We start from the raw sequence: 25,279 nt of genomic DNA on the forward strand, positions 1-25,279 counted from the left end.
CTTGGGACTTAGTTGCTACTTTTAGTAACTTGTTATCACTAGTGGTAACGTATCATTGTACAATGCCTCTTGCAATGCAGTACAATGGAGTACACTTTTGTTTTTGCCCTAGACTAAAAGGATTTCTTGTTACTCTAGGTGTGCTTAATGGACAAGCTGGTGGCAGCAGTGACTTTAGCAACATATAGGGTGTAGGGGGGTGCACAGATCCGATTAATGACTCAGTTTATTATTTCATTGGATATTCATCTATAGCAAATTCAAAGGGCATATGGTGGTTATTTCAGGTGCAGACAGGGCTAACGTCAAAAGGCTACTTCGGACAAAAAAAGAAAAAAAAAAAAAATCACATGAAACCAGACCCATGCATTGCTACACAGTGAGCCCAAATGCACTCCTAAGGGAATCAATGTCCCACTTACAGTTTGTTATTTAACATATGTACCGTCGCAGAGATGGCTGACATGTAAATTTAATATTTCTTTGTCTTTCGTCAAGTTTGATCACTCTACTGGTTGATCAATAACCTTCAAGAAATTCAATCCCAATTTAAAGTGAAACATATACATAGATTGATGTTTAATTGTAAATCAAACAATTTCAAATGTTATTCATGACAACAATGCGATTTTTTATACATGTTATGCAGGTGCAACAAAACCTCCCAACTCCATTGGTTGGCTATAAAACAAACAGAAATGCCCAAACTTCAGGCAATGTGTCAACAGACTTCGGTATTCATACGCTTTCGCATAGTCAGTCTATTGAGATAACTCATAAATCCAAAAAAGCCCCTTCTGGGTGTTAAGATAACCAACGCGTTTCGGATCATCGATCCATCTTCAGGGTTAGAGCTTCAATGTTCCTAATCAGAATCACTTCCTTTGTGTGGACCCTATAGGGCAATGAGAATGAACATCTATTTAGAAATTTTAGTGAACATTAATACATCGCATAAGAAATTCTGTAGCGGGGAAGGCAGGGAGGGAGCGATAGGGAATACGTCGGACCATCCCATCGAAAGAACGTTACCAGGTAAGAAAGTAACTTGTTCTTCAAGGGGATTGGGTCCTCCGACGTATTCCATATCTATGACAAACTCCCAAAGGAGTACCAGTGCAAGGAGGTGGGAAAATTTAGAATACAGAAATTTAGAATGCCCAAACAAATTCGGAGCAAAGGACCGCCTTGCCAAAGGCCAGATCCTGCCCACCGATGGAATCTAGGGAGTACTGACGTTTAAAGGTATGGACCGAAGCCCAGGTGGCTGCATCACAGATGTTACGAATAGGAACACCCCTCTGTAGGGCAGTAGAGGCAGCCATACCCCTGGTAGAATGGGCCCGCAAGCCGACTGGTGGGCGCTTACCCGCCAAGCGGTAACATTCAGAAATTGCCAGAATAATCCAGCGAGACAAACTCTGCTTAGTCACAGCTTGTCCCAAACGCTTTCGAGCGTAACCAATGAATAGTTGATTGTCCACTCTGACCCGGGACATGCGTGAAATATGAAAGCTTAAAGCTCTCCTAGGATCGAGCCTATGGAACCTCTCCTCTTCCTTACCAGGATGCGGAAGAGGATAAAATGCCGGAAGAACAACCTTCTGGTCTAAATGAAATTCCGACACCACCTTCGGAAGAAAGGAAGGACGAACTCTAAGGACAATCCTGTCCTAATGAAATACAGTGAAGGGTGGCTTAACTGAAAGTGGCTATAACTCACTCACTCTGCGAGCGGAAGTGACCGCAACCAAAAATACAGTTTTAAGAGTTAACAGTCTCAAAGGGCACAAATGCAAAGGCTCAAACGGAGCACCCATCAGAAACTTGAGGACAAGGTTCAAATCCCAACCGGGCACCTGGAAAGGTGACGGAGGGAACACATTAGTGAGCCCTTTCAGAAACTGAGAAATTAAAGGGATTTTAAAATAGGAACACTCCTAAGACGAGCGCTTAAATATGGACAGCGCCGCCAGGTAACCTTTAACAGTACCCACTTGAAAGACCCTGTGGGCTAAAGAAAGCAAAAAAGACACATGAAAAAGGATCCACATTCTTAACCCTCCACCAGTCGCAGAACTTTCTCCAACGGCAACGGTACAGGGACTTTGTTGCGGGCCTTCTGGCCGAAAGCAACACCTCCATCACATCTTCAAGGAGGTCCCAATCCTTATACCTCAACCTTTTAGAAACGAAGCGTGAAGGTTGAGGGATCTGACCTCTGGATGGAGAACCTGACCCCCCTCCCGTGAGAGCAGATCGTCTCGGTAGGGAAGACGACGTGAAGGGCAGATGGAAAAGTCGAGAAGGTCCGGGTACCACGTCCTCCGGGCCCACGCCGGAGCAATGAGGATCATCCGGGCACTGAACCTCCGTAACCTCTGCAGTACTTGCGGGATGACGGGGACTGGAGGAAACGCGTACAGCAGTGGGAATGACCACGAACGCGTGTCCCAAGGCTCCTTTTGGAGGAAATTGCCGCGAGCAAATACTTTCGCACTTCCGGTTGACACTGGAGGCGAAGAGATCCACTTGATGGGTCCCCCAAAGGGCAAGATCTCCAGGAGAATCTCCTGAGCCAGCTCCCACTCGTGAGAGATCATGCTCTGCCTGCTCAGAGCGTCCGCCGTCTCGTTGTCGTCTCCAGCCAGATGAACAGCCGAGATCGAAACTTCCTGCTGGATGGCCCAGAACTCGAGCTGCATCACTTCCCTGCACAGAGGAAGTGAACCTTCCCTCCCCCCCCCCTTTTGTTGAGGTAGTGCATGGCCACCGTGTTGTCCGTTAGAATCAGGACACTCTTTCCTCGCACAGTCGGCAGAAAAGCCTTCAGGGCTAGCCTGATGGCCCTCAGCTCCAACAGATTGATATGGAGTCTGGACTCCTACGGAGACCAACGACCGCTGTCAACTCGTTGGCATGAGCTCCCCATCCCGTGAGGTATGCGTCCGTCACGATCGTCACCTCCGGCCAGGGCAGCCAAAACGGGGCCCCCCTTCATCAGATTGCCTTCGACGGCCCACCACAGAAGGTCCTGAGCGACCGAGGGCGGCACCCGAACAGGGTCCGACATCCTGCCGGAGGACTGAGACCACTGGAGCTTGAGTGCCCATTGCAAAGATCTCATCCGCAACCTGGCCTCTGGCACCAGAAGAATGCAGGATGCCATGAGGCCGAGCAGTCTCAAGAACTCGAACGCCGGGAGCGTCTGGGCAAGTTGAAACTTGTGCACCATCTGCTGAATGTGCCCTCACCTGGGGAGGAAAACACATCCCCAGAGATGTGTCGAGCACTGCTCCGATGTACTGGAGCCGCTGTGTTGGCGTCAAATTGGACTTCTTTAAATTGAGGGAGAAGCCCAGCCTGTAAAGGGAGTGGCAGGTGACGGACAGATGATCCAGGACTTGCTCGGAAGAGCTCCCCCTGATCAACCAATCGTCCTGGTAGGGGTAGACGTGAATCCCCCCTTTTCTGAGATGCGCTGCCACCACCACCATGAGCTTGGTGAAAACCCTCGGGCGGAGGTCAATCCGAACGGCAGAACACGAAACTGAAAGTGCGAGTCGCCAACCGCAAACCTCAGGTACTTCTTGTGCTTGGGATGGATCGGCACATGGAAGTAAACGTCCTTGAGGTCAAGAGACACCAACCAGTCCTGAAGTTGAAGGGCCTGGAGGGCTTGAGAGAGAGTAACCATCTTGAACTTGTCCTTCCTGAGGAGTTTGTTCAAACCACGCAAGTCCATGATGGGTCTCAATCCCCCGTCTTTCTTCTAAATCAAAAAATAAGGGGAATACCATCCCTTGTTCCTCTCCGCTATAAAGCACCATTTCTACGGCGCCTTTCTCCAGCAGGGCTTGAATTTCCTGCGCAAGGAGCGGATCCAGACTCTTCAAAGAGACGTTCCAAGGTGGATTGTCGCAAGGCCTCTGCCGAAAGGGAAGACAGTAGCCGTAGGTTATGATCTCCAGAACCCACACATCTGAAGTAATGGCACGCCACTCTACAAGATGCTGCGCCAGTCTTCCCCCAACCGGCGAACCATGGGACCTGGCCTCATGACTGAGTGGTAGCAGCTGCGGCGTTGCCTGAGGGCAAAGAGGCAACTGTCCGAGCGGCCTTGGCACCTCGAGTACCCTGTTTTCCACCTATGGCACTCTTACGGTGGCCTCTTTGACTGACAGCTCCTCTCGCTTTACTGAAGGACGAGTAATAGCGAAAGGAACCACCCCTCCATTGTTGTCCCCTAGGACGAAAAGGCGGAGGTTGTTGAACTGCAGCGCCCAACGACTTCGCTGCAGCTTTGGATGTCTGCAACCTCTCAAGTCTCTCGTCAGCCTTGCTGCCAAAACGATGTTCACAGTCAAAGGGCATGTTGAGGAGCCGGGACTGCACATCAGGAGCGAACCCCGACTTCCGCAACCACACAAACCTGCGTATTACGGTGCTCTCCGCCATGGACAGGCTGACACAATCTGCCATGTCCAAACCCGACTGAACGGCCTCACACATAGTATCTTTGCCATCCTGAACCATAGCAAGGAAACCATCCCGTTCGTCCCCTTCGGGAATATGTTCAACCACTAATGCAACACAATTCCACAGAGTGTGTGTGAAACGAGACAAGGCACATACGGAGTTGGCCTGAAGCGCCATACCCCCTGAAGAAAACACTTTCTTCGCCCAGCCATCAAAACGCTTGTCGTCCCCATCAGGAGGGATGGTAGGATACGACACCTGCTTTGCCGGGGCCGTAGTCGCCTGCACCACCAAACTCTCCGGAGTGGGGTGCCTGGACAAGTAGCAGGGGTTGCTACTGGCTGGATGGTATTTTCGCGACAAAGACTTGCCCACTGCCGGGAGACTCTCCGGAGCAGTCCAAGCCGCAGCCACCCTTCTCCCCTTCTCTGCAGAGCCATATGAAATGGCAGTACCGGGTCAGTGGGGGGACCAAGATCAAGGATGTCCGTGAGATCATCCTGAATAAACTCCCTTGGGGGGGGGCGACCATCCCAAGTACTCGGTGACCCGAGACATAAGGCACCGGTACGAAGAATCGGCATGAGTGCCAGGCTCAGGCCTACAAAACTCCACCTCCGGAGAGGTGTCCAGTCCACTGGCATCATGCAGTGACTGCCTCAGGTCATCAAATTGGCTATGGCCCGAGAGAAGCTCATCAGGCACCGGAACCAAGCCCTCATCAGAGCCCTCATCCCCTCTGAAATGTACTCCAGGCGGTGAGAGGAAGACACCTGGGGACCAAAGCTATGCCTGACCTTACGCAGAGCCACGGGGCCCCTCTGACACCACCGCCTCGAAAGGCGTCGAGGGCGCCGAACGAGTCGCCGTCGAGCGAATCAGTGTCGACATCAGCCGCAGCGCCGCAGCACCGGCGGCGTCGAAACAGGCCTCGAAGCAAGGGCTCCGAGCGTGTCTTTCGACGACCTAGGCACCGACGACCCTCGAAAGCAGAGCCTCGAGAGAGGTCGTCGACTACCTCGGCACCACAGGCGTCGACGTCTTCCTCGAAGACGGCACAGGATCACGCGGTCTCGAGCACGTCGAGGACCGGGACCTGGAACAGGCAAGGCGAGAACAGTTACCCTTGTCCGAGCGGGACCTCTACCGCGAACCGTGCCGACCACCCGAGCCCGAAGGCTTGCGAGCGGTGTCTCTCGACCGATCACGACCGACCCCACTCAGAGGCGCGGACGGACCGGTGCCCTGTGTTAGGCAGAAACCTGTGCAGTTCCCTTTGGGAACACTGCAAAAGATTTAGGACTACAGGTGATAGCAGTAAACCCACTTGGTAGCAGTCTGTACCACCCACATTTACCTGGTAGCTGTGGCTGAGCAGTCAGACTTCCCTCAAGAAGAGTTAGGCAGTATGCAAAGTATACACAATAGGCACTCAGACACAATAGCACAAGCAAACACTGACCAGAGCTTTGGTATCAAAGTATATAATTATTTATTTAAAAACACACTGTTTGAAACACTCCAGCAGTCTTATTGTAAAACACTCTAAACACAGTTACTATTATGATATATACAAGCCTTATTCCTTATCAGACAAGTCTTCGTTAACACCACTTATTTCCAGACAGAGGTGAGCGCTTAACTCTAGATGGCACTCCAATAAGTTCATGAAAAAGGGAGGGAAAAAGACAGAATATGTGAAGATACACCACTCTAAGATTTAGGAACACTTTTTAGCAAGGCAGAAGAGCAAAAGTCACTGGTGAGCCAAAGTCCATAGGCTAGGCCCACTCTTAGAGAGAGCAGAGCACAAATGCGCCCAAGATCACACAGTTACACTAGGCGTTGAAAGTCTTGCAGAGAGTTCGAAAAGAGTTTAGAAAAGTTTAGCCAGGGTGTCCCAGGCTAACCCAGGTTCGAAAGCCGGGGGCTAAATCTACCCCGTACAGTCGGTAGCAAGGGAAGCCAGGCGGAACACGGTACCTTATGTGGGAAGTATCCTCCAGAGGTGGCAGCTGTTCCTGGCAGCGGGTGCAAGTCTCGGCGTCGTCCAGAGGAAGAGAAGATCTCGACTTGGAGGAAAGATGAAGGTCGTTGCACTGCCAGGGAAGAAACCAGCCGCGGAGTTTTCCGGTTAAAGGTATTACCTTTTATTTCGCTGTCGTGGTAAAACGTGGTATTCCGGTTGCCTGGGTGCTTGGCACAGGCAAGGCGGGCTCGAGATGCGTCGGGAAGGCGAAAAGACAGTGAAACTGGTTATCCCCACCAGTCAAAGGAAGACGACTCTCCGTCGGGAGATCTCCTCTGTCGTTGGGAAAAGTGGTGAGGCGGTCCAGCAGGGCTCCACCGGTGGTGTTGTCATGGCAGGTCAGCTCAGCTTCTCCCTCGTCGGATTCTTAGGTCCTGTGGCGACTTCTGAAGTTCCAGTCCCCAAAGCCCTGCTTTTATGCAGAAAACCCCCATTCACTCTGCCTAGCTGTCACTCAAACATGCTAAGTGGTGAGCCGGCTGGCTCACCACTTGGGCCAATCAGGACGGAGTGCGACTTGAGTTGCCTAGGCAACTCAGTCCAGGATGCCTAAATCCCCCTCCACCCCTCCTAAGTACCCCAGACAGAGTGGCACCACTTTGGAGGGCTTCTGTGGAGAAGCCCGCCCAAAAGTGGAACAAAGGGCTCGACCTGGGTTGGAGTCACAGAAGAGAACACAAACGCCATTTAAGAACCGAGTTTTGGCAAAAAATACCAGCCGGGGAATTAATAATAAATAAATAAACCGGCGGTATGTTCGAGGCTATCGTAATTAAATAAAGATAGTAGCCTCGAGCCATGGGAAAATCCCATAGAGAAATATTTGCGGTTGAATATAAAAAGTAGTATCCACTGCCACCAGCCAAAACTCGATCAGGGGGGACGGAGACGTGCCCCATCGACTAACAGAGCCCGGGGCAATCGAATTGCCCTGGCCAGTACGTAAACAATATGATGGTTTATACTGGTTCTGTTCAGAATTCAAGATTAGTAAAGTCAATGGTGACTTTACATGCCCTGGGAGACAGTAGTCGGTCCCAGGGTATGGAGTCTATACTGTGGGGTCACTATGACACCCCTGTGTTACTGCACTGAGGGTGCTGTGTAACACACATCACAAAAACACATGAAGCCCTATGGAGTAAAAGACCCCATAGCCCATTAAACACATCTAGAGTCAAAGGAATACACTCAAATCATGTCCAAGAGTGAGGGTAAAAAGAGTCTCACTCTTGGCAGGAGAAAAAAATAAACCCCAAAAATCCAGCAAAGCTGCTGGGGGACTCACTAAGGTTAGGAAATTCAGCCTAGACAGAGAATTCTCCCTAACACTCCCTGCGATTCAAGAATCGCCAACATCATCTTCCCGAAGGAAGCCCATTCCTCCGGTGTCGCTTGCATGGTGGGATAAGCGACCCGCCGACGGATGGAGTCCTCGGAAGAGGACGGGGAAGGCGACCGATGCTGGCGCTTCCAGGAATGCCTCGTAGAGGCAGAGGAGTGGCGAGACCAACTCCTGGAAGGAGACCCACTGGACCTCCGAGGATGACGTGGAGAGTCGCCTCTCGAATCATCCATCGAAAGCCCCGTAGGCCTCAACTTCCTGGGCTTAGACACCCTACCTACCGACAACTTCTGCTTGCGCTCCTGCAAGGCCTTGGCCGTGAGCGACTGGCAGTCAACACAGTCGTCCGTGTCGTGGTCCTCCCCGAGGCACAAGAGGCAGGTGTCGTGCGAGTCCATTACCAACATCTTGGGCCCACAGTCCCCGCATTTCTTGAAGCCCGGATGCAGGGTTGAAGACTAGGTAGACATCGTCACGAACAGGTTTACACAAAAACCGAACGGGTTCAAAGAACCGAGAAGAATACAACAAACTCCAAAGAGTTGAGGCGTACTGAGATTCACGAAGCAAACACGTTCGCGGAAAAAACAGAACTGAGGCTACGGGCGTCGTGCGTCCTACTTATCACATCAGGTGATGTCGGCCGTCGGAGGAGGTCCTCGGGGACGGCGCATCGACGTAGGACGAAGACGCCAAAAACTTTCCAAAGCAGCACAGCTGTGGACATTATCTGTCATAGATATGGAATACGTCGGAGGACCCAATCCCCTAGAAACCCCTTTTCAGTGAACTCTAACAGTATTTCCAGATCAGGAAGAAGTGAACCATGAATTACGGTCCTGGAAGGACTAAGCCAGTTGCAATAGTCCTGTCAAAGTAAATTTTGGTGAAAAGGTAGATCAATTAATACATCATTAATCATGTATTGAGAACAGAGGACCTAGGGGAGACTATAATTCTGACTGGGAAGAAAACCCTGTCTCTTCACAGTTTTGTTAAATCCCGATACGTTCAGTCTTGATTGTTGCTGGAGATAAACTTCCACTTTAGCCATTTATAAACCCCAAGTCTCTAAACTGGTGTTGGAACCCTACTTCCTACTTCTTTCATCTGCCCCCACAGTTGTGAAATGAGGATTTCCAGTTTTAGTCTTCTATTCATACTATAAACAACTCCCCAACGGGCAATCCATTGTTTTGAAGTTGTGGTTACACATCAAGATCTTGATGGTAATTTTAGTGGCCACTGTTCAATGGGGCACTGGCTATGTACCTCATCTCCTAGCATACTTTACATCTTCACAGTACTTTCCCATTCCTAATGTTTGTGTATCTGGGCAGTGTCATTTCAGATAAGTGACAGGAAGGAGTACATTTATCATTAACTTATGAACTACTCCACTGCAAAACCTTTTAAATTAGGATGGTATTTGCATTTGGCTTTGTTAAGTGCCATACTACACACATTTACATGATTCAAATCTCAGCAGGCTTTCAAGGAGTACAGGGATGTCTTGTTGCCCAGGATGTAGGATACCAACAGAACAATCAAAATTGTGTATAAAACAGAAGAGGGCTGCTAGGAGTGAAGTGGTCACTTTTTTCACATTCAAATTGTTTCAAGGACTTTAAGAATGTAATTGTATTCTCTGATGCTCCCTCCCTCCTTGAACCGCATTGAAACACATTGTGTATAGGCGCTATAGAAATAAACAATCAAATCAAACCATAAAACATTTTATCAGTTTGCAATATCCATTCTACAAGAGGCAAGTTAAAAAAAGTAATTTAATTCACATTGTCAGGTAAAAATGTAATCAAAATCATCAAGTTAGAAACGATCAGTGCTAGCATGCAATTAGAAAGAGATTCAGAGTTTGGAAGTGAAAATCTAGAGAGAGTGAGGAAAGGATCATAACTGATTCTTAACTTTTGACTCATGTATACACTATTCTGTTCATACCTTTGAACGTTTTACGGTAATTGGCATTCGTATTTCCAGGTAATTTTGTTACAAATCTGTGCACATGTGTTTTACTGATCCAGCTCCATCCTCCATACCCGGTTACTCTGTATTCCTCTCCTTTCTGTTTCCAAACCTGTGAAGAAATTCGGTTTTTTAATTTACCACTGACCATGTAGGACAGCTGTGATCCACATATTTGTTTTTGTACAACCCTGCTTATTGCAAGTGTTTCTTTAAAATTCTACAGTAAATGTTTGATGCCATAATGCTTCTCTATCCTTTTAAGACACAAATCAGACATTATGGTCTAAATTATGGAGATACTAAGACGAAGGAAAAAAAAGTATGCTTACGTGGTGGATCTGATGCATACCTGATGTTTGACAGGAAAGCTATATTTCACCCAGGTCGCCTGCTGCATTGTCTCCTCATCCTCTTGTTTTCTCTCTCTCTTTTTCACCTTGTCTTTATCTTCTCTTTCAATTGAAGTCATTCTGTGCAACCTAAAATAAAAACAAAACACTGCTCTTCAATGCTATACCAAGTCATACAGCTTTGTTAGATCAAGACCTTCATCATGACTCATGATTACTTTTGTCACTAGCTGTTTGCTGTGATCCAACTAGAATTCCTAAGTAGGAGTCAACCGCAGCCCCTATGAAAGAGATCACTGCCCGCTTTTCAACTCAGTGAGGCCCATTTACGGTCTTCGTTCTTGGCCATTTATATATGTTGAGGTATGCTCTGGAAAAAAGGCACTTATCACAAACGCAATGACCATCTCAAGTTCAAAGTATATCAACATGATTGATGACTCAAGATGATTCTTCTAGACATATCTTGGTAGTCTGATTGAAGTACATCTGTTTAACCCTTTAAATGCCAGCGACGAGCCGGCTCGTCGGTAAAAACTGCTCCAGGTTGCCACCGACGAGCCGGCTCGTCGGTGGCACTTAAGGGGTTAATGAGGGGGGAAATGTTGGCGGGTTTGGGCGGTGAATACCGCGATTTAAAAAAAAAAAGCCATTGGCACTGGGGGGGGGGGGGACCTCAATGGCACTTAAGAGGTTAACTATTATTTATATTTATATTATGTTACATTTGCAGTGGGCACCAAACAGTGGTGGTCATTCAATGACACTGACTGCAACATATAATTTTGAATCGAAAAAAACCCATAGAATTCTTTTTTTTTGGGGGGTGGTCCCCTCTGAACCCGATTCCCTTTCTGTTTATATTACCAAAAACCCACATCCCATATGGGATACATTACTCACCGTAATCGTATTTCTGATGCTTGTATACGCTTAGATTCACATGCTGCGCATAGGCCGACATCTAGTGGAAGCTGCGGAGTATTACAGTTTGTTTTTCGAAACTCGAAAATGGGCGTCGACACAGGGCGTGCCCGTAATACTAAACCCTAGTGTGACGTCCACTGTACCCAAGATCCCTCACGCGTCTATGATCCTCAGATTGTATTTTATCTGACATTAGGTAGCATGAGTAGCGCGAGTACAGAGTATCCAAGCAGATAAGATAGATAAGACTACAAGCATCCATGCGCCTTCTGTCAGAGGGGAGGAAGGGCCGGCGCATGTGAATCTAAGCAGATACCAGCATCAAAAATACGATTACGGTGAGTAATGTATCCCTTCTGAGGCTTGTGGAATCTGCTTAGATCTGAGATGTGAGACGGCTCATGAGCGAACAAATGTCTTAAAACCGCTTGTCCCACTTGAGTATCTGTCTTGGAATGAGTGTCAATGCAGTAGTGCTGAGTAAAGGTGTGAATAGAGCTCCACTAGGCTGCTTTGCAAATGGTATCAAGGAGTACATTTGCAATGAAATCCAGAGTGGGCCCAGTACCTCTTGTAGAGTGGGCCCTTGGCGTAAAAGGCAGTGTCTTATTTGAAAGGGAATAGCACAGTTGGATACATCAGCTATCCACTTGGAGATGGCATTCTTAGAGACGCAATCTCCCTCTATGCCTGGAGCTATAGAGCCGAACAGTTGATCTGTCTTTCTTAGCGACCTGGTCTTGTCTATGTAGTAGAGGACCGCCCTCCTCACATCTAGTGTGTGGAGTTTCACCTCAGCCAAGCTTTTGGGTTCTTGGAAGAAGGCGGTAGCTTGATAGACTGGTTAACATGGAATTTGGAAATGAACTTAGGTGAGAAACTAGGGTGAGTGCGTAAAACCAGTTGATCCTTATGAACAGTAAAGAAAGGATCCTGCACTGACAGAGCTTGAATTTCACTGACCCTTCTTATGGATGGGATGGCTACTAAGAAGGCAGTCTTATAAGTCAAGTGTTTGAGACTAGATTTGTGCATGGGATCAAAAAGGGGTCCCATGAGCTTAGCAAGTACCACATTAAGGTCACAACCTGGTGGTGGGTTAGAAATTGGAGGGTGGAGTCTCTTTACCCCTTCCATAAATGCTTTGACAACTGGTACTTTCCACCATGACACCTTGTTATAGGAAGTGGTGTAGGCTGATAAAGCTGCCAGGTGTACTTTAGGCGAGTTAAACACTAACCCTGCATCCAGTAGGTGGAGCATTTAATGACATTGTACTCCTTCTAATCAACTGGGTTGATTTGCTTATTCTGGCACCAAATAACAAATCGTTTCCATTTGTCATAATAACAGTGCCTTGTGTTAGGTTTTCTTGACTCTTTCAAGATATCCATACATCTCTGGTAAATGGAGATGTCCGAACTCTATGACTTCAAGAGCCATGCTGCCAAGTTCATTGAATTGGGCTGAGGATGCACTGTTAGTCCCTCGTGCTGGGAGAGTAGGTTGTACCAGCACGGGAGTTTGATGGGGTCGCACACCGCCAATTTGCGTAGGTGTGGGTACCACGGTTGTCTCGCCCACATGGGAGCAACTAGGACAAGTGTCATCGGTTCCCTGTGGATCTTGTGGACCACCTTCATCGGAGGGGTTGGTGGAAAAGCATAGGCAAACATTCCTGACCAATTCATCCATAGGGCGTTCCCCTAGGAGCCTGGCTGGGGGAAACTGGATGCGAAGTCTGGGCATTGCCTGTTTTCGCTTGTGGCGAATAGGTCTATAGTGGGGAAACCCAACTGAGAGAAGAGGTCTCCTATGACTTCACCGTGTAGTGTCCACTCGTGTTCTTCTGGAAGGGGATCCATGCTCAGAGCATCTGTTAGAGAGTTGAGATTCCCTGGAACATGGCGGCATGACAAGTAAATCCTCAGTTTGAGTGAACATCTCCAAATTGTCTGGGCAAGCTTGGACAGATTTGGCGAACGAGTGCCCCCTTATTTGTTTAAGTAAAACATCGCTGTTGTGCTGTCTGTTAGGATCTACACTGACAGGTTGGATAGGAGGGGTTCGAATGCCTGAAGCGCTATGAAGACTGCCAGAAGTTCTAGCAGACTGATGTGGTTCTGAGCCACTGTGTGAGACCAGAGACCATGAGATGTGTGATGAAGGTAGTGAGATCCCCACCCTGCCAGGGAGGCGAGTGTTGTGACAATGGCCTGTATCTCTGGATCGTAGAAGGGTTTCCCCTTTGCAAGATTTTCTCTTGTCCACCAGCAAAGTACTAGTGTTGGCGAAACGACCTCTAAATCGTTCCACTGACCGCTTACTTAAGACACCGTTTCGCCAACCATTCCTGCATGGGTTGCAGGCGCGAGTGGGGAACCAGGTAAATGCAAGATGCCAACATGCCTAGCAAAGGCATCGCTTTGTGCACCCTTATTTGGCGACCGGCTTGATATTGAGGAATTTGCAGCAACAGATTTCGATTTCTTTCCTCTGATGGAAAGGCTAACCCTCTTGGGCATTTAGAACAGCTCCTAGGAACTGTTTTGAGGTGCTTGGCACCAGGCTTGATTGTTTTCTCGTTGATTGAGAAGCCCAATTGGAAGAGGAGGTCGATTGTTGTCTGAATGTTTATCCTGCAAATTAAGGGGGTTTCCCATGTGATGAGCCAGTCACCCAGGTAAGGGTACACTGGGATTGCCTCCCTGCGTAGGTGTGCCGCCACCACCGCCAGTACCTTGGTGAATACCCTTGGAGCCAAGGCTATACCAAAGGGCAGCACCTTGAACTTGTAGTGCTGGTTGTCTATTTTGAAACGCAAGAATCTTCTGTGCGCTGGGAACACTGAAATATGAAAATAGGCATCTTTCATATCCAATGTTGCCATATAATCCCCCTTTCCTTTTTTAGTAGGGGGATTACCTCTTGGGAGTGTAGTCATGCAGAATTTTTTTGGCTTGACATACTTGTTTGCAGGGCGCAAATCTAATACTGGGCGCATTGTTAGATCTTTCTTTGGCACAAGGAAGTAGGTTGAATAAATACCCCTGTTTACCTGGTTGCCCGGGACGAGTTCTATGGCGTCCTTTGCAAATAGAGTGGCGATTTCCTCGAGAAGGATTTTCTGGTGCTCCAACAAATGTACCTTCTGTCTTGGAGGATGGTTGTGGGGGCGCGCTAATAGTTCTATACAGTATCCTGCGGACACTGTGGACAGCACCTATCTGTCCGAAGTGATCCCCTGCCATGCGTGGGTGAAGGTGGAAATGCGCCTCCCTACTGGGGATGCGTGGGAGGGGACCCGAAGCAGAACATCAGCGTTTACTAGGTGGCGTGCCACCAGGGAATGTTCCAGGGAATCTCAACTCTCTAACAGATGCTCTGAGCATGGATCCCCTTCCAGAAGAACACGAGTGGACACTACACGGTGAAGTCATAGGAGACCTCTTCTCTCAGTTGGGTTTCCCCACTATAGACTGTCTCTACCTCTAGTGCGGCCTCTGTGCTGGCCTCTGGTGAATCCCTGTGATGTTTGGAACTGATTGTTGCCCCACAAGGTTCCTTGATTTTGGTAGTAGTTGGAACCCGTCTGGGAGCTTTGGCCGCAAAAGCGACAAAAACTATTATTTCCCCTTTGACCTGGGGGTTTATTTGTGAGTTGGCCAAGAGATTTTAGGGTCTTGTACTCATCTTTAGCTGTCTTTAGTGCCTCTTCCCCCGTCTTGCCGAATAGAACGTTGTGCTCTACCGGCATGTCTATCAGCGTGGCTTGGGTATCGGGTTTAAACCCCGACTGCCTGAGCCAAGCGGGGCGCTTCATTACTGTGCCATCTGCTATTAATCTTCCTGCATTAGCTGCTGCATCGAAATTTGCTTTAAAGATGCATCCAGACACAGACCTTCCGTCTGATGCAATTTGGGCCAACTGGCTCTTTAGTGGTTCAGGTGCAGAGGCTACTAGGGCAGCTACTTGTTCTCGCTAGTGGCAGTTATAGCTTGCTAAAAGAGTGGCACTGTTAGCAATACGTGCCCGATAGGCTAACATGGATACAACATTCCTCCCCAGAGCATATATCCTTTTGCTCTCTTTATCGGGAGGTGCTTCTGAAGAAGCTAGTGGTGTGCCTGCCCTCTTTCTGGTGGTGGTTACTACCAGGGAGTTAGGTTTTAATTGACCCCTTATGTACACGGTATCGGAGTGAGCGGGCCGGAATAATTTTTCCACTTGTGGATTCACTGCACGAGTAAGATTTGGGGTTACCAGCAAGGGATCAATTCTACGCGGGATTGATTTTAATATGGAGGTTGGCTTGGGTAATGGCTCTCCTGTCCCCTAGGATTTCTTCCGCAAAATCTCTATCTCCTTGGACACCCTGTGTGTCTATCTGAAAATGAGCTGCTGCTTTAGCCAGTACCTCATTGAGGAATGGCTGATTGTCAATCGGTGAGTCATTCACTGGGGAATCCTTAGGAATAGGGCAGTCAAGTTTGTAGGCTTCTGCCTCATCTTCCTCTTCCTGGTCCTCAACATCCCCATAATAAGCAACCCCTGTCTGGTCGTCCAGCATCTGTGTCCTCACCATAGGACTCTGGATGGTAAGGTTCAATTAGCAAAGGGTCTGAAACCAAATCCTGCGCCGGAGTCTCAGAGCAGAGCCTTTTAGTAGGCGGTTGAGAGTCCTTGGATCCCGGAGGGGCAGAGGTAGCTGGTGTGTTTGCATAGCTATGGAAATAATTAGGGTCTTTTTTCGTAGAAGTCTACAAAAGAAGACATCCTTCTCATTACCCTATCAATATCGGCTGAGTTCCATTCCTTGGAACTGGGAATAAACCTCTTTTGCTCTGGTTCCTTATCCATGCCCATATCATGAGGCGTGGGAGGGACAATTTTATCCTTGGGAGTAGTGTCAGGGACCTTGGACTTTTCAGGGGCCTTCTGTTTTTCTTTATGGTGTTCTAAAGGTCTCTTGTGCTGTTTATCCCCCTTCCCGTGACTAGAGGAATTTTTTCCGGAGGTCTTCGGTGTTTCCGAGCGTTTCGACGCTTCGTGTCGAGATTCGGAGGTGGTAGACGGAGAGTGTCGAATCTCGGGAATAGACGCTACCCGCTTAGACTTGGGAGCATAGAGGTTGTAATCGTCTTCTGACGACTGAGCCTCTATAACTATTGGTAGTGCGGCACTCTTTCCAACCGTGGACGGTTGGTCGTCATGTGGTGAATGGGAACGCCCAGAAGACGCAGAATCGTTACACCGCTCTCTCGGTGCCTTCCATTTCCGATCGCTCGACACACATGTCGAGTCACGGCTGGGGCTGATGTGCTTAGTGGGAGTGGTATGGGTTGCGCTTTTGCCGCCGCGTGTTGTCCCCATAACTGGACCGCTGGCCGGTCCTCCGATGTCGGGGGCTTGCGCGTGATTGTCTTAAGTCACCCTTCTGCCCTCGCTGTCTGATACGTCGGCGTTGCTGCCATCACTTAAGCTCCCTTCGGCATCCATGACCTCCCGTTGCCTGGCATAATGGGCCCAGCGTTTCGTGGAGCGGTCTTTAAGTTTTTCGGCTTGAAGAGCTTACAAGCTCGACAGGTAGGCTCAGGATGGTCTCGTGGGAGACACAAATTGCACGTATTGTGCTCGTCTTCACCGGGGGAACTTCTTGTTACACTTCAGGCAGAATTTGAAAGGAGTACTCTCCGTATGTATTAATACAACGGGCGAGTATATGTAGGAAATAAATGTGGAAGCCTGTATGACCACCCTCCACTCTCCCTACTTGTACAGGGCCGAGGCCAGAGGCCTTGCAAGGCCCGGGCCGAGGCTAGAGGCCTTCCGAGGCCCAGAGTCCGCCATGGAGTTTCGACGGCTGTTGTCCTCGATCTTCACCGGCGCCAATCTTCGGTGTAGGGTGGAAAGAACGGGGAATTTTTAACAATAATATATGTATAATTGGCTAATGCCAATGGAACTCCACAATATGCGTCTGACTGGAATGGCGGAAAAAAACAATCTGAGGGTCCTACAGGCAGGAGGGATCATGGGTACAGTGGACGTCACACTAGATAATAGTATTACTGGCACGCCCTAGTTTGACACTCCTTTTCGAGTTTCGAAAAACAAACTAATACTCTGCAGCTTCCACTAGATGTCGGCCTAGCATGCGATCTAAGCAGATTCCATAAGCCTCAGATAGATAGATAGATAGATAGATAGATAGATATATATAGATATATATGGTAGGTTTAGACTAGTCAGCACACAACACACATGAACGGTTCAGGAATAAAAGAGAACCAGACATTTTAACACACAGGAAAAATAATCCTAACAATTGCCAAAGCCTACCATCCACACTCTACATTAATTTTGACCCTCAAGTGCACAATATCAAAAATACAAATGCACACATCCCACTTGAAAACTGGGCTAGAGGGATTTTTACATACAGCACAATGCTCCCCAAAAAAACTGAATACATTTTAGACACAGTTTTAGACACTGCAATTTAGTCCCATGAAAAATAGCTACACATCAAAATGAGTTATAGTGTAAAGAGCTATTCCCTTTGGCTGGAGAGAAAAGCAGAACTTTAAAAATACATTAAAGATTCAGTTAAATCCTAAAATTCCAGTTCTTGGCCTAAAACTCCCTGAACCCCTTGCACCCAGGAAAAAAGTACAAGGACTGCCCATCAACCCCAAAGCCACGTTTGGAGAGTTCCAGTGTAAGTAGAAAGTTCCATAGATGTCAATGGCCCATCCATTTGTATGAAGGGACGTCTGTTTTACCCCACAGCAAGCGGATAATGTGGCAAACAACCCAAGGGAGGACCCGAGTAGACCCCAATGATGAATGAGATCCAGAGGTTGGTGGAAGAACCAGAGCCGTTGGAGCAAAGTAAGAGTTGCCATCCCAACATTTGGGGGGGTGGGGATGAGGGGTGTGGGGTGGAGAGATGGAGATATCAGTAGGGGGAAGCCCGAGGCAAGCACTGAGAAAATCATTGGTCCACGAACCTTGCCCGCCAATACTGAAATTGAAGGACATGGGTGTTTATTGAACAATGAATGCTGTATGCAGGTTGGAAAAACACCTAATCTAAATCTATATATAAGATGGGAGCCAGCGTCGGCCATCAAATGAAAAATAGGGCAGTCCAAGTGGCTGTCAAAATAAAAAGGGCCTAAAGTAAGAAAAACATTGCCAAACCTCACAGCTAATACAAAAACAGGCGTGGGATGTTTGGGAGAATTCTCAGAAATGTGTTAATTCCCTTCTTCCTAAGAGACCCCAGCTCTTCTGCTGGACTTTAGGACTTTAAGTTACTAACCTGGAGAGAGAGAGAGAGACCTTTTTCCCACCCTCATGTATTTTTCTGTGATTTGGACTCTGTTTCTTTTGACTTTGTAGTCTGACAAACTCCCTAGGCATCCTTACATTGTGACACAAAGCACCTTCAGTGCAGTGACACAGGGAAGTCTCTTCGATTTCCCAAAGGTTTAAATACCTTTTCCTGGTGAAACTACTGTTTCCAAGAGCAGTGAAGTGAAATTGACTTTACTTACATTCAGCAATTACCGAAGAGTGTGGCTGAGGGTGTGCCAACAGCAAGAGTGGATCCCCCTCCAATTGCCGTCGAGGCGCCGGTTGGTAGGCTGCGCCGAATGGGGTTTAAGCCATCTGTTTTTGGCCAAGGCGACAACGTCCTTCTGCACCAGGATCCCCGTTTTAGCCGCGGGGCGTAGCGAGTACCTGGGCCAGGACACCCCACCTCAGGTTGTTCCGCCTCTGGTTGTGGAAGTCCCAGGTATTTGGCCAAACCTGTGAGTCGTTCATGGAAGCCTTACCTGAAGATGGTGTTTCAGGCGGCTCCTCCTAATCGGTGTCCACTAGGGTGTCCGGCTGGTCCGTAGCAAGTGGAGGAGTGCTGGGCGCCGAGGGCTAAGGTGTGGAGACCGGAGCCGGAGGCTGGTGTGGAACCGCCTGAACTGTGGGAGGCAGAGAAGCCGGAATAGAAGGACCCGGCATGGGCAGCTGGGGCTGCGCAGGGCCCTGAGGAGCTGGAGCCATAGGAAGAATGACTATAGGTGCAGGAGGCGGGACTGGAGGCAGCATGTCCCTGATCACATCCGAAGGATGGCCCTCATCTGAGGGAACCTCATAAGCGTGAGGAACTTCTTTAAAAAAAAAAAATGTCCTTGAAGGCTGGTGTGGTGGCATGTGATATTGAATGATTAGCGTGTGGCTGTTAGGGCCTGTGCATACTCTGCCTTACTGGTTGCAGGGTTATCTGCCCTGCGACGCTGAAGGAGAAGCTGTAGGCCACATACCTGGTGAAGACAGGTCCCACCTGGACACTGACTCCTACCTGCTCCCCTAATAGGGGTGGTGCCCGACGAGCAGCCATTTTGTCGGGCTACATGCCAAGTGCCTGCGTCGTGGTGCTTGCTGCACTGGGCCCCGCCTCCTCCAGAACTCTTGGTGGTTGAGCTTGTGGCCTACTCTGCACAAGCCTGGTAGGCATGGAGCCCTTGGCTATGTCGTCGGTAGTGCTGCCTATAGGCACCCCCTCTGACATTTGTCCGGTAGTAGGGCGTAGCCCCGCGGGTGGACACCCAGTAACAGAAACTTGCGGTCCCTCAGCACTGTCTCAGGAAGGATCTAGCGAGCCCCTTGGCCTGGCGGCCTGTGGCTGAATCAGCCTCAGTACCTGTGCTGGTGCAAGAACCTGAACGGTCCCTCCCGCTCAGACATTTCCTTGGGAAGGAGTCGCCCTTTCGGGGTGCGAACGAAAAAAGTGTCACTAACTTGGGCCTCGACTTGTGTCTGATGAAGTTCTTCAAGTCCTCTGGAGGCAACTTCTCGAAGGGCTCCCTCCACCGAGCTAACCTGTGCGCGCGGTGTAAGCACATCATACGCGGTACAACCCTCGCAGCCATGTTCAGGGCCAAGGAAGCGGAGGCAAAGAGCATTAGGGTCATACGTAGTGGAGAACCCCTCGAAGGCTGGCCACTTGCTGAAACCCGCTGCGTCGACATGCGCCGGGGAGGAGCGTGGCGCCAGAGGACAGGTACTGAGTACCTGATAAAGACGAAAAAAACAGAAGCCAAAAGACAGAAAACCGGGGAAGAGCGAGTGGAATTACAAGGCCAAAGCCAAACCCAGGAGTGCTGGTGAAAGTGGTCAGTTTCCGTCGACGAAGAAAAGGAGACTGGGGAGTGGCGCTGGTGGGGGGAGTCAGAGCGCATGCTCACAATGCCGTGCCCCACGTGCCTCTAAATTTAAAGGGGAAGATTTATTTCTGTTGAGGGACGCCCATACAGTATTGAGGAAAGGGGAGGGGAGGGTGCGGGACGTAGGAGTAGCTGTAGTTATGCTTTTGACAGTATGTCCTGGGACTACCTAAAATTTCTCTTACCGGCATGTAGGTTTGGCCCAAATTTCTCCTCCGTGACCCATTATCTTTCTTGCCGAAACTACTAGAGCTGCTGGGACAGTTCGGTTCAATATCAGTGTTTCGTATTAACCATGAGAAATGTATTGGGTTGAATATAACTGAGGCCACTGAAGTCAAACTCCTTGAAGTCCACATTCGGACCACAAGATCTAATACCTGGGAGTACGTCTTACACCAAAATATGATTCTTTGATGAGAGCCAACATCCCTACAATGTGGAAAGAGGCTGAAGTGCTTGCTGGGACCACCAAGACATCTTTTGGCTAGTTCAGATCAGTGCAACCAAATTGACTATGCTCCCAAAGCTGCTCTACGTCTTTCAAGCGCTGCCAATCCATGTTCCGGAACAGAACCTGCTTGAGCTACAGAAGGTAATTCATTTGGTGGCACAATCCTCCCTTCCCCCTCCTGAATGCCACGCAGGCTTCTCGTCAGATCCAAGGGTGAAGGTGGACTCGATGTCCTGTCAATACAGAGTTACTTTCGGACAGCACAGATCGCTCCAATGCTAACCTAGGTGTCCAAAGAGGACTCTGAAATGGAAAGGGCTTGAGCAAATTTGCTCTCCCTTTAAACTAGCTCACCTCCCCCACTTCCTCCCTATAGAAGCAAGACGTTTACATCAAGGGCGCCAAATAACCACTTGTACCACGCTACAAAACTGGGACAAAGTATGCACTCAGCGAGGATTCTGATCAGGACTGGGTCCTCCCTCTCCAGTGACCCAAAAGCCTACTTTTACTCTGGACTTGGGCAACGGGGCTTTTGCACACTGGGAAGCACAGGGGACACTCCGGTTGGGGGACATATATAAGGAAGGTTTCCCACACACATTCCTAGAATGCAAAGAGATTTGTCCTGACAGAATCGGAGCGCTTTCGCTATACGCAATTAAAATGCTGGAGCACCAATTATCAAGTTAAACAGGCTGACTGTCGCGCCCCCCCCCCCCAACAGGGTTAGAACTCAGGGCGCTAGGGGGCAAGAGTCACAGAAGGTTTCCACTGCCTATCGCCTTTTACAAAACACATCTCCGGGCATGGTATAAGCTTCCTTACATGCTTCATTGGGAGCTGGGGACTAGGAATAAACATTCCAGAGGAGTCATGGAAGCTAATTTGGTCCCAGGACATACAAGCACTTGTTGCCCGTTAGGCAAAGTTTGAATGCAGTACCCTTTGGGAGCACTACACACAACTTGGACTACAGGTGTAAGCAAAACCAACCTTTGGTATAAGTCTGTACTACACAGTTTTGGTAGCAGAGGCTTATCTCAAGAGGGGAATGTGAGCAGTAATGCTGTTACACAGAGGTCTACAAACACAAGTGTTCAAGTAAACTCTTACACTCAAGCTTCCTTTGATACATACTTATTTATCTGTCAGTTTTAAAACATTCATTAGAAGGAGGCAATATAATCACACAGAAATATACTTCAATACTATTTCAGAATACTTTTCAAAAGGAGTAAAGATTATTAGAACATGAAAGGTTACAATTATTCTTAGACAGTGCATATACTGAGTCAATTCAATTCAATTCGATAGGCTAAGCCAAAGTCAATGGGCTAAAGTACTGGATAGGATAAAGTGTTTCTGGTAAGTAAACGGTAAAGTCTCTGCACAAGTTCTTGGAAGTAGTTTGTAAAAAGAAGAATCATATGTTGGGACACAAGCTGATTAGGCCTGCAAGTTGCAAATGTTTCAAGCACTTTCACCGCAAGAGGTAAGTACTCTCACTCTTATTTCACAGTACCTTGTTAGGCAGAAACCTGTGCAGTTCCCTTAGGGAACACTGCAAAAGATTTAGGACTACAGGTGCTAGCAGTAAACCCACTTGGTAGCAGTCTGTACCACCCAGATTTACCTGGTAGCTGCGCTGAGCAGTCAGACTTCCCTCAAGAAGAGTTAGGCAGTATGCAAAGTATACACAATAGGCACTCAGACACAATAATACAAGCAAACACTGACCAGAGCTTTGGTATCAAAGTATATAATTATTTATTTAAAAACGCACTGTTTGAAACACTCCAGCACTCTTATTGTAAAACACTCTAAACACAGTTACTATTATGATATATACACCCCTTATTCCTTATCAGACGAGTCTTAGTAAAACACCACTTATTTTCATACAGAGGTGAGCGCTTAACTAGATGGCACTTCAATAAGTTTGTGAAAAAGGGAGGGAAAAAAGACAGAATATGGAAAGGTACACCACTCTAAGATTTAGGAACACTATTAGCAAGGCAGAAGAGCAAAAGTCACTGGTGAGCCAAAGTCCAACGGCTGTGCCCACTCTTAGAGAGAGCAGAGCACAAATGCGCCCAAGATCACACAGTTGCACTAGGCTTAGAAAGTCTTGCAGGGAGTTCAAAAAGAGTTTAGAGAGGCTCAGAAAAGTTTAGCCAGGGTGTCCCAGGCTAACCCAGGTTCGAAAGCCAGGGACTAAATCTACCCCGTACAGTCAGTGGCAAGGGAAGCCAGGTGGGACACGGTACCTTAAGTGGGAAGGATCCTCCAGCGGGGGCAGTTGTTCCTGGCAGTGGGTGCAAGTTGGGGCGTCGTCCAGGGGAAGAGAAGATCTCGACTTAGAAGAAAGATGAAGGTTGTTGCACTGCCAGGGAAGAAACCAGCCGTGGAGTTTTCCGGTTAAAGGTAGGACCCTTTAATTTGCGGTAAAACATGGTATCCCAGTTGCCGGGGTGCTTGCCACAGGCAAGGCGGCCACGAGATGCGTCGGGAAGGTGAAAAGACGGTGAAACTGGTTGTCCCCACCAGTCAAAGGAAGAAGACTCTCCGGCGGGAGATCTCCTCTGTCGTTGGGAAAAGTGGTGAGACGGTCCAGCAGGGCTCCACCGGTGGTGTCGTCGTGGCAGGTCGGCTCAGCTTCTCCCTTGTCGGATTCTTAGGTCCTGTGGCGACTTCTGAAGTTCCAGTCCCCACAGCCCTGCTTTTATGCAGAAAACCCCCATTCACTCAGCCTAGCTGTCACTCAAACATGCTAAGTGGTGAGCCGGCCGGCTCACCACTTGGGCCAATCAGGACGGAGTGCGAACTGAGTTGCCTAGGCAACTCAGTCCAGGGTGCCTAAATCCCCCTCCACCCCTCCTAAGTACCCCAGACAGAGTGGCACCACTTTGGAGGGCTTCTGTGGAGAAGCCCGCCAAAAAGTGGAACAAAGGGCTCGACTTGGGTTGGAGTCACAGAAGAGAACACAAACGCCATTTTAGAATCAAGTTTTGGCAAGAAAATACCAACCAGAGAATTAATATTAATTAAATAAACCGGCGGTATGTTTGAAGCTACCGTAAATAATTAAATAAAGATAGTAGCCTAAAACAATGGGAAATCCCATAGGAAAATATTTGCGGTTGAATATAAGAAGTAGTATCCACTGCCACCAGCCAAAACTCGATCAGGGGGGACGGAGACGTGCCCCCTCGACTAACAGACCCTGGGGCAATTGAATTGCCCCAGCCAGTACGTCCACAATATGATGGTTTGTACTGGTTCTGTTCAGAATTTAAGACTAGTAAAGTCAATGGTGACTTTAGATGCCCTGGGAGACAGTAGTCCGTCCCAGGGTATGGAGTCTATACTGGGGGGTCATTAGGACAGCCCTGTGTTACTGCACTGAGGGTGCTGTGTAACATACATCACAAAAACACATGAAGCACTATGGGGTAAAAGACCCCATAGCCCATTAAACACATCTAGATTCAAAGAAACACACTCAAATCATGCCCAAGAGTGAGGGTAAAAAAGTCTCACTCTTGGCAGAAGAAAAAAATAAACCCCAAAAATCCAGCAAAGCTGTTGGGGGACTCGCTAGGTTAGGAAATTCAGCCTAAACAGAGAATTCTCCCTAACACCTTACAATGAAGAAAAAGATGCAGCTGATGACTTCTGTTCCTGGCAGTTCTTGCAGATCTCGCTGTTCCTGTGCCGCAGTCACGGGGACAAGAGGGAGGACGTCGGGGGACTCCTGCACTGGGACTGGTCAAAAAGCTGGCACTTGCCAAACTTCAATTCCGGCGGCTGTAAGTAACGCACACAAACTGGTGTCCCTCTCCCTGGTTATAAGGTTTCCTGCAGCACTCTGAGGAAAATGCAACCAGCTCCGAGATTGGTATCCAGGTGGCTTACTGTCAAGTTGATTGGTCACACCAACTCAAAGGGAGAAGTTGTTTTTGCAGGGCTTCTCTGTCGATGTGAACCTGGCGATTCGGACCTGCAGCAGGGCTTCAGCAGGCAAACCAACAGTCCAGGAGTTGCAGCTATCCTCTTGAAGCTCTTCTTCGGTTTCTTTGTTCCAGTGGTCGACTCTGCCTTCCAAGCTAAGAGACTCACCTTTTATTCTGTTTTCTCCCATTCATTCCAGCCAGGCTGTCACTCACCCAGCAGAACGGCTGTCCTTGCCGGACAGTCAGCCAATCACCACAGAGTGCATTTAGGTCTTCTAGGAGACTAAGCACAGAGAGTTTCGGGCACCTCCCTCACTTCCTGCCCATCCCAGACACTCGGGCGCCGAAGGCAGTCTTCACTCCTGAAGCCCGCCAAAGGAACAAAGGGACAAAGGGACCAAACTAGGTTTGTCGCGCAGAGACAAACTCTAGAAGGACCTTTCCACAAAGAAATGGCGACAAAAGAAGACCGGGACCCGTTTTTACAGAGGGGGCTCAGATGCCATCTTGAAAAGCATG

At 48.6% G+C, this 25,279-nt stretch overlaps 1 protein-coding gene across 6 annotated transcripts in view; it reads right to left on the bottom strand.

Annotated features, from left to right (window-relative positions):
- The window catches only part of BPTF (bromodomain PHD finger transcription factor), a 2,119,711-nt gene that overhangs the window by 1,627,968 nt on the left and 466,464 nt on the right, over positions 1-25,279 (bottom strand). For all 6 annotated transcript variants that reach the window (XM_069655028.1, XM_069655026.1, XM_069655024.1 and 3 more), the window contains exons 10-11: positions 10,192-10,321; positions 9,816-9,951 (exon numbers count right to left, since the gene is read on the bottom strand). In XM_069655028.1, coding sequence (XP_069511129.1) covers positions 9,816-9,951; positions 10,192-10,321 — 266 coding nt within the window. The remainder of the gene's footprint in view (positions 1-9,815; positions 9,952-10,191; positions 10,322-25,279) is intronic.

The sequence above is a fragment of the Ambystoma mexicanum genome, chromosome 3q (assembly GCF_040938575.1).
Source record: "Ambystoma mexicanum isolate Mex_15411 chromosome 3q, UKY_AmexF1_1, whole genome shotgun sequence".
NCBI classification, from domain to species: domain Eukaryota; kingdom Metazoa; phylum Chordata; class Amphibia; order Caudata; family Ambystomatidae; genus Ambystoma; species Ambystoma mexicanum.